The 11,381-nt window shown below is 41.6% G+C and overlaps 1 protein-coding gene across 4 annotated transcripts in view; it reads left to right on the forward strand.

Annotated features, from left to right (window-relative positions):
- Slc4a5 (solute carrier family 4 (sodium bicarbonate cotransporter), member 5) overlaps positions 1–11,381 on the forward strand; it is a 111,122-nt gene that overhangs the window by 25,678 nt on the left and 74,063 nt on the right. For all 4 annotated transcript variants that reach the window (XM_005385521.2, XM_005385522.2, XM_005385520.2 and 1 more), the window contains one exon: positions 5,724–5,915. In XM_005385521.2, coding sequence (XP_005385578.1) covers positions 5,724–5,915 — 192 coding nt within the window. The remainder of the gene's footprint in view (positions 1–5,723; positions 5,916–11,381) is intronic.

Here is an 11,381-nt window from a genome sequence, read left to right on the forward strand (position 1 = left end):
AGAGCTCCAGAGAGGTAGGATACCTGTGGCCCCAGAGCAAGTAAAGAACAAGCTACAGCAGCTGTCCACTGTGTAGAGACTTTTCTGATGTGCTTGCTGATTTTCATTTCCTTTCCTGGTCCCAAGCACGGAGAACAGGAACCTAACATTGGAAAACCCAAGTATGCTAAGCCCTTGGAGTAGAACTACTTAATGCTGGTGTCCATTACTTACCTATAAATACAGCTTGCTTAAGAGATATAGTATAGTGGCCGAGGATGTAACCCAGTGGCAGAGTCCCTGCTTAGCATGCATAAGGTCCTGAGTTCAATCCTGAAGCTAAAATACTAGAAATTTACGAAACCTAGAGTATCATGTGAAAAAAAAATCCCTTCCGAGTGTGACATGTAAAGAGCTTCAAAATCATCAGTCCCACCCTTACAACAACAAAAAATCAAGAACTTTTCTAAGCTGCACCGAAGAATGAAGGCCACAGGGGAAACACCACCTGTAATCAGAGAGACAGGGAAATACAGAGAATACGGACCAGTTTATTTGAAGCAGCGCTGCCAGCGCCAGGGGCTGGTAGGAATACTTACCAAGTAACTTCAACAAATGACTGAGGGCTGAGTGTTAGCTAGACGAGAGTTTAAAACTCCTAGAAGCCCTGGGAATTGTACCACTAGGACCCCTACCCAGTTCCGTTAGTGAAGACTGTGGAAATCCTTCTCATGTTGGGCCAGGAGGAGGGGGAAAGTAGCCATTTGAAATATTCCCAGAGAATTATCCACTGCAGAAACCTACCTAACAAGGAAAAGTCTTCATCAGGGCTTGCTACAACTTGGCAGGAAAGAAGTTCCCAACTCCACCCTCTCTAGCTTTCCCGTTTCAACTAGGTGAGGGTAAAGTCCTTTTGAAAGGTAGAGCCCATGGTATAGTCTTGCTGAAAGATTGAAATCTTGTCACAGGACTGTAGAATGCTCCTCTCCCCTGACTTTACCACCACTTTAACAGAGCTTCTGTACAGTAACCGTGGGTTACAGCTGAAAGAGCTATAAAGCTAAGATGCTGTTTAAGGAGTTTCCAGGACACCTGAAAATAGCAGAGGATACAATAACAGGGACATGAGAATAAGTTTAAGTCTCTGACATTATTACAGCAAATTGCAAACACAGCCTGAACCCTAGCCAGAGAATCATAAAATCTCATGCTAGAGGTCTACCTCCTGCAATTCTATTTATATCAACAATATCTTTGATTTATAATTTTTGGTATTGAGTCTCTAACTTGAACCATCCACATGCTGAATATTAAATCCAACTGGCATTGGGACTAGAGCTTACTTTTTAAAAAAATGAATCTATGCATAGTCCTTAATTTATCACAAAAATAAATTTAAAATGGATCTTAAACCTAAAATGCAAAACCATAAAACTTCTAAAACATAACATAAGAGAAAATCTGAATACAGTAACTTCAGGTGTGGTGATGAGTTTTCAGAGACAACACTAAAAGCACAGTGCATGAAGGGAAACCCTGCAAAGTCAAACTCAATTAAAATAGAGAAATTCTCCTCTGTGAAAGATACTGTTAAATCAAAGGCCATAAACTGGAAAATACTGCAAAAGATACATATGGTAAAGAACTTGATTTCCAAAATATACAAAGAATTCTTTTTTTTCTTACAAAGAACTCCTTTTTTTTTTTTTTTTTTTTTTTTTTTTTGAAGGGGTTTTCTATGTAGTTCAGGCTGGCCTTGAGCTCACTTTGTAGCCCAGGCTGATCTCAGACTCACAATGATCCTCCTGCATCAGCCTCTGGAATGCTGGGATTACAGCACAAAGAACTCTTAAAACTCAAAAATAAGCAAATAACACAATTTTAAAACAGGCAAAATGAGCAGACACCACAGAAGATAGACACACAGCAAGTAAACATATGAAAAAATGCTCAAACTCCCTACAAGGAATGTAAACATCACGTACTGTAAACACGTACTATCAAAACACAAATAAAATAATCCCAGCACTCAAGAGGGTGAAGCAAGAGGATCACTGCAAGTTCAAAGTCAGCATGGGCTACATAGTAAGTTCAAGGCCAGCCTCAACTACATAGAGACCCTATCTCAATAAATAATTAAATATCAATTGATCACTCACAAAAAATGTGTTCAATGTTACATGTCATTAGGAAGTTGCAAATTAAAACATAAACACTACACATTTGTTAGAATGGCTAAACTTTAAACTAACAAACAAATAAACAAACAACCCTGAGAATACCAAATGCTGATGAGGACACAGAGCAATAGGAATGTTCTTTGGCTGATGGGAATGCGAATGATGTAATGTCTTACAAAGTTAAACAGAGTCAGACTATATGAACCACCAGTCATGTTTCTAGATACTTACCCAGCTGTGTTAAAAAATTATATCTATGTAGAAGTCTGCCAGAAGTCTTTATAGCTACTTTACTGGTAATCACCAGAAACTGGAAGCCACCAAAATGTCCTGGAATAGAAGAGTGAATAAACAAACTACGATACATCCATACAATGGAATATTATTCAGGGATAAAAATAAATGAGCTATTAAATCATGAAAACACATGAATAAAACTTACATGCATATTGCTAATTGAAGGAGCCAGCTGAAAGAGCTTAGTATTTTGGACTACATCTTGTTACTGAGGCACTCACTCCTGGACCATGTGTGAAAGCCATATTTGATCATCATTGCTGGGGAAAAGCAAGAATACGGAGATAGGAACTTGGCTCATTCAAATAGTATTCTAACTACAGCACCTGGGATATCTGGGGGCATTGCTGTGACTACCTGACCTTGTGGTTCAGAGGCCTTTAGAAATGGCTTGTAGAAGGAGTTTGGAAAGTTTTAGAGATGCTGGCTGGAGAAGCAGCCCTAGAATGCTGTATACCAAATCTAATGGGAGATTCTGGTTGGGGCTCAGAAAACTAGAATGCTGAGAGTAATGAAGCTGGTAAAGACTAGGCTCAGGAGGTTTCTGTTACCATGGGTGATGGGGTCCTGGATGGGTTTCTAGGTTCTTGTGCATGACAAACAAAGAATTGGATGTAACACAGGGTGGGAAGGAAAGAGTAGCGAAGTTTAATTTGGCAATAGTATGCTCAGAGTGAGTGGGCTCACAGTGGAAAGGAAAATGGCATGAGCACCAAATGCTTTGGGGTTAGGGAATTAAAATATTACACTGGATCTAAGGGACCTCCCCTTGGGTCTTCTAGAGCATGGGATTGACAACATGATAGACAGGGTGTTGAGTCATGTCAGCTGTAACTATTGTACATGTCCTTTCCCATAGTTTACTCTGGTATGATTGGATGTTTGTGATGTGATCCATCTACATGAACTTTCAGTGAGTTCCCAGTGAAGAAAGGTTATTACAGGTTATGTTGGCAGGTCTGGCACACATGCATCATGGTTTGAGATTTTGGAATTTTCCAGGGCAGCCTCAGTGGTCTCTCTTTTTTTTTTTTTTTTTCCTTATCTCTGCTTCTAGGTAGTAAAAGCCTTAGGACAAAGGTGAGAGGTTGACCTTGGGATGTTGCCCAGGATCAGGTGAATGAAGGAGAGTAGTTCTTCAGGCCCAGTTGTACTATCTATATTAGTTGGACTTCAGACCATGCATGTTTTGTTCTGGCAGAAAATTTGTCTGCATTTTGCTCATGTCCAGAGTCTTTGCAGGAGCCTGAGATTAGAATAGCAGACTAATTAACCTATCAGAAGAAATTTCACAGCAGCCCAACATTCAGGCCATTTCATGGATACTGTTGGTGGCTTTTAGGTAATTCTACACTGAGAATATAGAAGAAACAACCCTGAAGAATTATTTAAAAAGTTTTGAGTTTGGCCAGAAAGGAAGCTCCTGGTATCGTTGGGGCCTGCAAAGATGGAGCAGAGGGAGAACTTCACTGATAAAAAAATTAGTACTGAAAAGGAGCTAAGTACTTTGGAACAGGACAATAGGAAAAATGACATAAGGGGATATGAGGCACCATCATGGCTCCACCCTTTGAAGGCTCAAAGTTGCAAAAGTAAAAAACTTTGCTTTGAGTAAAGAGCCCTGGGGCATTATGTTCTAGAATGGCAGCAGCCTAGGGAATGGGAATTAATTCTGCAGGATTCAGTTTACTATGCTTAGCCAGCCAGGTCCTTGGATGCTTCTGCCTCTGCAGCCATGAGCAAAATGCAAAAGAACTTGGCTACTGCTCATGCTGGTGGCAGACCTTGGTGTGGTGCTGTTTTTACCTGCATGCAAAATGAAAGAATTGTGGGATCATGGAGACTTCTACCCAGATTTCAGAAGGCCTGGGATGCTAGCCAGTGTATCCTTGAGAAGGTAGTGCATGAAGCTGTGAGAGTGAAGCTGAAAGTGAAGTGGAGACCCCAGAATGCTGGAAAAAATGGAAATATGGAATGTTTGAGGAAAGCTGCAAGGAGTGGGCAAAGCCAGCCCAAGAGAGAAGCCATGAGATCTACAGCCAATGACGGCACCATAGGAATGGGGCTGCCTGAGTCCTTTGGAGCTTGCTTCTCACTATGGATTGTCCTAGGTGCTGGGCATGGAACTACAGGATTTAATGTTTGTTCTGTTGGGGGGTCTGTTTGCTTTCTATCACTTTATTCCTTCCTTTTGGAATGAAAATGTTTACCCTATGCCTTTGTATGTCAGCAGTATTTAACTTTTGTTTGAATTTTGTGGGGCTCACAGCTAACAGTTTACCTTAAATCTCAGAGGAGCTTTGGGGTTGAACCTTTCAGCAATGCTAAAACTGTTATGACTTTGGCAATGCTTACAGATGGACTAATGGCGTTTTGCATAAAGGGATGCCCATGAGTCTTTGGAGAGCCAGGGGCAGAATGTTATGGTTATCTAGATATCCCTCCAAACCCTCATACGCTCATACGGTGGGGCTTTGGCAAGGTGATCATACTCATCAGTGCAGGTTAGTCCACTGATGAGTTTATAACTAACTGTGATGCTGGTAGGTGAAACCTGGTTGGAGGAGCTGGATCCCTGGAGGTGTGGCCTGGAAGGGTGTATCTCCTTCCCTCCTTCGTTGATCTCTCTTTACTTCCTACTGCCATGCCCTGAGCTGTTTCTCTTCTGCTGTGCCCCTCTACCATGCTGCCCTGCCTTGGAGACAGACGACTATGGACTAAACCCTCTGCAAACTGTGAGCCAAAATAAACCTTTTCTCCTTACAGTTGTGGTGTTCGGCATTGTGTCTCAGCAACGTGAAGGTAGCTAAGGCAGTTTCCCTTCCAGCAACGACTGAGTTGGTTCAGAAATGGAATTCTGTTATTGAAAGGAACAGTTAGTGTTTAATTGCTTGATCAATCTTACATGCCTATATTTGTTTATCTGAGTAACCAGTCTGAAGATAACAACATGTAATACAACAACCATTGTTCATTTCCTATCACCTTGTTTGAAATTCTGTACCTTTTTATGGTTTATGTGTGTTCTGTGGGTGTCTTTGTGTTCATTAATTTGTTTTTATTATTTTCTCTTTAAAATAAAGTTAAATTAAATTTAAAAAGAAATGGAATTCTGTCAAACCCAAGCGTTTGGGTTTTAGCCCTGTCTAGGCACTTCATGTCTCACATTTTGCTTCTGTGGGCCCATCTCTTTGTTGGTGAATATTCTTTTTAAAAATGCCAGTGTTTAGTAACTCTGCTTCTCCCCTCTATGTGTTGTGTCCACAGACTGCCCTTCCGTCCATATCGGGCTTCCAGTCCCCAGTTATACTCAGAGAAAAGGTGACCAGAAAGGGCATCTCTCAGGCCTGCAAAAAGTCCACTGGGGTCTTCAACCGGACAAGCCACAACAGGAACTGACCAGCCCAGGGAGAGGAACAAGCAACAGGGACAGGAACATGGATCTTATCAGCAGGACTCGTGAGTGCCTTGAGGAGCATGTTCTGGGGAACCATCATGCTGGCGAGTTTAGGCAGGTGTGGCAGGCCAGGGAGATTCTCTGGAGAAGGTGACTAACACCCCACATGGCTTAGCCTGCCTCTCTGGCCCCATTGCTGCCATTGGTTGGCTGCCATTGCTGACCAGTCTCTCTGCTCTTTGGACACTGGAGTCCAGCCTGAATCTGCTGTCTCTCTCTGCTGATTTGAGATCTCCCCTCTGGCCCATTCTATGTGGATTTTATAGTTTAATTCTCAGAATTATTTTCCTTATTTCTAAATTCCTAAGGGCTACACGGTTGTTGCCCTAAGAGGTGGCCCTCATGTGGCAAACACGAGGTTGTTGCCTCATGTGTTTGTCAAAAAGCATGGTGCTCAGTAAACTGAATTCCTTGTTGCATACCTGCACCTTCTCTCCTCCCTTGAGCTTATAGGAATGGGACAAAAGTATCTAGTCAGCCTGGATGGGGAGGGCCCTTCAGGAGATTTTTCCTAAGACAACAGAACTCCACAGGCGTTGCTCCACTCCTGCAGAAATCACTTGTATGTTAATTAGGTGTCAGTGTTTTCCTCCTTCCTATGGAAAGAAAATTATCAATCATAAGAGGAATAAACATGCATAAGGCTTTGGGTGAGACTCCAACACTGGAAGAAAAAACAAAAAGAATAAAAAGGACTGGAATCCTTAGAGGACAGCTGTGAAGAACAGCTGTGATACTTCATTTTTCTAGGCTTTACTAATGTTCCTGAGGGCATGATTTCACTCTCAGTACACTTGAAATTTGCCTAAAAAGTAGTTTTTAATTGATTTATATTGTATATTTCTACTATTTTAAGCACGGCAAAAGTGAGTTTATTTTACCATCAACACCTTCAAGAGTATCAGATCAGTGACTGCATCTAATTGTCCCAATAAGAAGCCTGATATACCTCCTTCTAAAGGTCACCTTTAGAGGAGCCATCCCCAACCCTCCAGAGCCATGTACAACCCCCTCACTAGTGCCAAGTCCACCAGGGGCTGTGGTTTTTCCAGAATCAATGTGTCTCCGTGAGAGATAGGATAATGGGGAGTCATTTTTGGGAGTCTGGTATAGGAGATAAGCTCTGACTAAATATACACATATACACACACAAACATGCATGTATTGCACATGTGAAAACACACACACACATGCACGAATAGGACATTAGGGACCAAGAAGAAAGCAAGCCTGGTGGAAGACCTGCTCCCCATGTGAGTTCTGGAGGCCTCACACATACTGACAAGGTCTCACCCTACTGCTTCCCTGACGTTCAGGGATGAGGCTGCCCACCGAGGTTCAAGTATGCCAGGTTCCTTCTGAACAAAGAGGAAAGCACTTTAGAGCTGATACTCTGTGCTCCAAGGGGCTGGCAGAGGTGACATGACACATTCCAGAAGTGGCTGTGTACAGTGGCTTTTTGGCTGCTTTGGTGGCTTTTGGTTCACTTGAGAGGACATGGGTTTTAACATAAAAATCAAAGGAGAGAGAATATAGATTCCTTTGGAATAGTGGTACATGGGGTACTGCTCTATCAGTCAGCTTTCTTGTGCTGAGGGATGATACCCAACATCCACAATTTAAAGGAGGAGAGGTTCAGTTTGCCCATGGTTTCAGTCCATGATCAGTTGGATAGAAGACAGAGACATCATGGTGGGAGGCCACGGTGGAGCAAAGCTGCTCAGTTCATGACAGGCTAGGAAAGAGTATAGAGTAGAACAAACGAGGGAGCAGATATAGACCCCAAAGCTATGCCGCCATCATCTACCCAGGCACACCTGGAACTGTGCTTCACCAATCCCTAGGGGCGGATTCCAAAGCCAATCAAGTTGGAACTTCAGCCTCACTGCCAGGTATGTTGTTTTCATGGCTACGCATATCATGTGTATTACTGACTTGTCCCTGGCATGGTTATGGGCCAGGGAAAGCCTGAGAGGAGAGGAAATTTCAGGCCATGCCTACCAGTCTGGAGTAAGGTAAGGACCCATTTTAAAGAGAAAACAAATCTTACTGTTATCCATAAAAATGGGCACATATTTGTAAAGCACCAGGGAACCACATACCTTAGTTTGAGAAACAATACCTTAACTAACCATAATTTTTATTCCATGAAAGGCATCTTCCAGTTATGAATTATCACCAAAACAAAGTTTTACCTTTATATTTAATAAAAGAAATCTTTTAAAGATTATCATCAAAACAGAAACACAAAATTTAAAAATTCAAGTAGAATTGACTGACCTCTCAGAATACACCCCAAACCCCAGCTCCAGACATGCTGGTGTCAGGGAGTCGCAACGCCTGCTAATAAGGCCAACCGCCACAGTGATGTTTCTGCGGGCCATGGGGGCTGATTCGATTCTTGTCATCCTCCATGGGGTGGCAGAAGGCTCAACGCTCAGCCATGTATTTCTTCCAAGCAGAACAAGTGTCAGATGTTGACGCAGGTATAAACTCCCCTCTACAATATCATATAGCCAGTGCCCCATTGAAGGGAAAATAAAACAGTGCCAGAATAATTGAACTTGCACCTTCTGGATAATTACCTGATTCCCCACCCTACCTCCACATATTTTTTTTCTTGACCAGGTATGTTTTTCCTCTCTGAGTGTCCTATCTTTTCTTCCTTCCTTCCTTCCTTCCTTCCTTCCTTCCTTCCTCCCTTCTATCCTTCTTTCCTTCCTTCCTTCCTCCCTTCCTTCCTTCCTTCCTTCCTACCTTCCTTCTTCCCTCCCTCCCTCCCATCCTCCCTCCTTCCCTCTTTCTTTCTTTCTTTCTTTCTTTCTTTCTTTCTTTCTTTCTTTCTTTCTTTCTTTCTTTCTCTTTCTTTTTTGTGGGGGCAGAGCCTCACTATTTGGTGCAGACTAGCCTTAAACTCTTTTATGTAGCCCAGGCTGGCCTTGAACACTTGGCTCTCCTCCTGCCTCAGCCTCCCAAGTGCTAGAATTACAGACATGCACCACTATGCCCAGCTGTCCTATCTTTTCTATTAATTTGTCCAGACAGTCTGGGCAAGTATTCTAGTTGGCCTGAACATATAGTCCAGGTGGGAACTCTCACTTTGGAGGAGAGGGGGTATCCTGCAGAATGTGGGGGTCTGGGTTGGAGGGGTGGATATGGCCAGGCTTGAGTATCAGGCATTCTTTGTAGATGAAGGATTGAGAGGAGAGTACTGGCAAGGATCCCACAAGGCAATGTGTGAGGAAGGCTTTGTACCTGTGAGAGCACTCTGCCAATGAGAGTTTGTTATAATTCTGTTCACTAAAGTATAGTATCAGTGGTGATAGCTATAAAGTTGAACCAAATGCCGGGTAACTCACTTTTATTGCTTTTAGAGAGATCCACAAAGTCACCTTTAATGTGCAGTCGCACTTCGGTACTCGACTGCTTTGAGACTCATTGAATTTGGTACTTACTGCATTTTGACTCCAACATTTTTTTTCACAGTATTCATTGTTTGTTTGGTACTGGACACACAAGCTAGAACTGACAGTGTCGATTACCTTGTGACTCACTACCCTTTCCAGCCACAACAATAGTTTGGTATTCATTGTTTTTGGTACTTGTTGAACCTTTCAGAACTAATTAATGATGAGTACCCAGGTGGACCACTGAATGCTCTGGGGTTCCTACCCACCAGGATGGTTTTGGAATATGCGGCCATCTGTCTGACAGGTTACCTATGGTATAGGCTTGCATGTCTATATTTTTTTCTATTAGATTCAATTTTCTATTAGATTTTCTATTAGATTCCACAGTACATCTGGTTAAAGATCCTACTGTCCTAAAGATATTTGAGGCTTTTGTGAATCACATACAAACCTGCAGAATCTTGTGAAATCCCCACAATAGTAAAGACCTGGGCAACTTCTGGCCCTCAATCCTCCAACAGGGCAAGGGTAGGAAAGAGACCAGTCCAGGCCTCTGGGTCTTTCTCGAGGTGACTCCATGCCCTATGAATGGAAACCAACTGCTTGCCTCAGAATTGTACCTTGGATCACCGTAGAGCCCCTAGGAGGATACTGCTCGCCGCTGGGGAAGACGGACCCACAAACAGATAAGCATAAATTCGTGTGAGGTGCAGTGATGGGGGCCTGCACAGGGAATTATGGGAGGAGCAGCAAGAGGTATACATAGGCCCAGGCAGTGAGTGGCGGCAGTGGGCAGGGGGCAGAGCACAGCCTTCCCGGAACATGTGATACCTGTGAGTGATAGTGATATGTGAAGATCAGCTAAAGAGGGTGGCTGGACAAAGTAAAGAAAGGGAAATTTTATATACCTTTTTTCTAGGTGTACTAACATATAATTATTGACAAGTATGAATTGTGGATATTTAGGGTGCAAATTGCGATGATTTGATGGATGTCTAAATTGTGAAACGATTATAATCAAGTTAATTAACACATTTCTCCCCTCACATAGATGTTCTTTTTGTGTGTGTGTGTGGTAAGAGCACATTAGATCTCTCTTAGAAAATTTCAAATACACAATACAGTGTCATTACTCTAATTATCATGCTAATATCTTGTGGTTTTTATTTGTAGCGATGATCAATGATGTTGAGCAGGTTTTCATATACCCGTTGGCTCTTCGTATGACTTTTTTTGGAATAAGATATCTATTAAGACTAAAATGTGAATTAAGAATAAAATGTCTATTGCCATTTTAAAATCAGATTATTTGTGGTTTTACTATTAAGTTGTATGAGTTCTTTACATATTTTGAATATTAACTACATATGAGATATATGGTTTACAACTGTTTTCTCTTATTCTGTGGGAATAATTTTGTTGATTGTTACCTTTGCTAGGTAAAAGCTTTTTAATTTGGTGTAGTACTTTTTTTTTCCTTTGGTGCCTGTCCTTTATGTGTAATATAAAAAAAAGCATTGCTAGGACTAATGTCAAGGAGGTTTATGGCTTTGGGTCTTACATTTAAGTCTTCAGTCCATATTGAGGTAATTTTTGTGAGTAGTGTAAGAGAGAAGTGCAACTTCATTCTTTTATCCTTTTATGAAAAAATAAAGCAAAGTTTCATAACACAATATATGAGAACAGCAAGAGCCAACACACTGTTTATTGTTATGTTTGAAGCAGTTACTCGGAGTTTTGTTCAAGACATGAACAAAAAAGATTTTCTCTTACAAAAAGTAAACAAACAGATATTAGCACAAAACTTCCTTTCCTAAGAACTAGGAGAAACTAGTACTGTAAATGAAATACATTAGTGTATATTTGGGAAACCACCTGAACCTTTCCTCACTTTCTATTTATCTATCTTGCATTTTGCTCCTGATTTGCATATATATGTTTTTTCTCTTATAAGAGAAATCTTGTGATTTTTTAGCTTGTGTATCTGACTTCACATTATGTTGTCCAGTTGCATCCAATTATTTATGAATTCTTCAAGCTTATCTTTCTTTATGGCAA

The sequence above is a fragment of the Chinchilla lanigera genome, unplaced genomic scaffold (assembly GCF_000276665.1).
Source record: "Chinchilla lanigera isolate Chin_1 unplaced genomic scaffold, ChiLan1.0 scaffold00023, whole genome shotgun sequence".
In the NCBI taxonomy this organism is placed as follows: Eukaryota; Metazoa; Chordata; class Mammalia; order Rodentia; family Chinchillidae; genus Chinchilla; species Chinchilla lanigera.